Below are 2,215 nucleotides of genomic sequence, written 5' to 3' on the forward strand. Positions count from 1 at the left end.
TAGCAGGGAGGACGCGGGAGGACCTTCCGAGGGACGAGCGGTTCCTGGAGGATAAGGATTTTGATTTCAACTTCTCTTTCATAAAAGGGTGAGGCCCCGGCGTGGTCGGACCCTTTGCTCTTAGGCTGCGAGGTAGGCTCTTTCTTGATCTTCGTGCACACTTCTTTTGGTACAGGTTGAAGAATTTGGCTATCAAGGAGACATTAGATTTTACAGTTTGTATAAGAAGCCTAAAAGATGTGAAGGAAAAATTCCCGAAAGGAAAGACTCCTCTGGCTGGTCAGTTACCACACCCTCCCGACCCTTGGGTCAGAATTCCAACCTGGGGATCTGAAAGAAGGGGGAAGGAGAGTAGGAGATGTATGTGGTCATTGGTAGCAAGGACACTGGCACTTAGAGCTCAGAGCTCACACTGTACCCTTAACTCCTGTCCTCAGAGAGGGTCTATGACTCTTGGAAGGATGACGCCCTCTTCGGGTACCAGTTCCTCAACGGGGCAAACCCCATGCTTTTGAGGCGCTCTAAGAGCCTGCCAGCCCGGCTGGTGCTGCCCCCAGGGATGGAAGACTTGCACGCCCAGCTGGACAAAGAGCTTCAGGTGCCGTGCTCCCTCCGTGCACGCCCCAGCTAGCATCCCACCTCCTACTCCCCTGTTTCTTCTTCCTTCATTGCTCCATAAGCACCACTGTCACCTGCGTTCTCCTCTGTAGAGATATAGATTTGAGACAAAAGCCTGATGTGCCAAGCGAGCAGGGAACAATAGACAGAGCCTGAGGAGGGTTCTGTCTATTTGCAAATTCCCAGAAAGCTGGGATTCAAGGCTGCAGATAACAGCTTCTCCTGCAGGTGCCCTGTCCTTTGATCCCTTGCTTGGGATATTATGGGCTAGCATTCGTGTGAACCTAGTGTTAGGCAAATGGTGGAAGTTAATCAAGATAGTAGTTTGTATTCACTTAGGTAATTATGCACATTCCTTAGCCTGCCTTTACCCTTCAATAAATGTGAGATGCTTCTGAGGCTCTGGGCTCACTTGGAGAGAGCCTAATCTCAGTGAGAACTCTGAACCTACATTCCTCCTTTCTTTCGGCACCGACTGGTAACATACAACACTCCTCTACCTTCTCTGATGGCTTCTCCACTATGGCACCAGATGATTCTTTATTGTAGGGCATTATCCTGAGCACTACAGGATTTTACTCCTGGTCCTGGGTTTTACTTACTAGATATCAATGATATCCCCCCTAGTTGTGACACCAAATTATCTCTAGACACTGCCACATGTGTTTGTGGGGCACACAGAGCACCTGTAGTTGAGGATGGTGATCTAAATGGTCTTTCCTGCATTTCCACTTTGTCTCCTTTCTCATCTACGTTCATTTCTTATGTATCTCCTAGTGAAATGTATCTCACCTTCAGCGTTAACAGCTCAAGCTGCTGCTGCTGCTGCTGCTGCTGCTGCTTCTTCTTCTTCTTCTTCTTCTTCTTCTTCTTCTTCTTCTTCTTCTTCTTCTTCTTTTGTATTTTAGGGAAGTATCTACCAGGTATTCAGGGTCTTGCTACTAGATCATAGTCGTAGTGATCTGCCTGTTTACAGCCTCCCAAGAGGTGGGATTACAGGAGCACACCACCATGCCCAGTCTCCATCATCTCTCAGCATGCCCCAGGGGGTGGGGCCGGCAAGGCAGGCCCAGGGATCAAACCCCTGGCCCATGCACCTCTTTGCAGGCACTTTAATCTGCTGTAAAAACTCAAACTTCTGCAGAGGGGCCACAGGAAAGATGGAATGAAGCCTTGCAGAGCTAGACTTACCTGTGAAGGATGGGGGAGGGAAAAGGAAACATTTTGTGCCACATTCGGCTAAAGCTGCAGAGGAGGGGATAAGAGAAGACACTGGGTGGGAGGGGTGGTATATATTAGGAAACCAGAAAGTTCAATTCACACAGCTCAAAATCTGATGGAAAATATTGAGTATTAAATCTTGCATTCAGAGCTTTGGTTCTGGGGCAAACAACTGGTATTTAAAATAAAACTTGGAGGGGCCAGGGAGATGACTCAGTAGAATAAGCGCTTCCCTGGCAAGCGCAAGGGCCTGAGTTCAATCCCCAGTTGCAAATAAATAAATAAATAAATAAATAAATAAAATAAAACATGAAGGGGCTGGAGAAGGATCCACTTTGAAGACTTCACTTTGACAAATGAGAGAAGGTCCAGAAGC

General features: G+C 47.7%; 1 protein-coding gene across 1 annotated transcript in view; it reads left to right on the plus strand.

Annotated features, from left to right (window-relative positions):
• The window catches only part of LOC101563555 (arachidonate 12-lipoxygenase, epidermal-type-like), a 15,937-nt gene that overhangs the window by 9,475 nt on the left and 4,247 nt on the right, over window positions 1–2,215 (plus strand). Inside the window, exons 4-6 of the mRNA XM_012516264.2 lie at window positions 4–88; window positions 176–283; window positions 442–598. Of these exons, the coding sequence (XP_012371718.1) occupies window positions 4–88; window positions 176–283; window positions 442–598 (350 nt within the window). The remainder of the gene's footprint in view (window positions 1–3; window positions 89–175; window positions 284–441; window positions 599–2,215) is intronic.

The sequence above is a fragment of the Octodon degus genome, unplaced genomic scaffold (genome assembly GCF_000260255.1).
Source record: "Octodon degus isolate 3935 unplaced genomic scaffold, OctDeg1.0 scaffold00098, whole genome shotgun sequence".
In the NCBI taxonomy this organism is placed as follows: Eukaryota; Metazoa; Chordata; class Mammalia; order Rodentia; family Octodontidae; genus Octodon; species Octodon degus.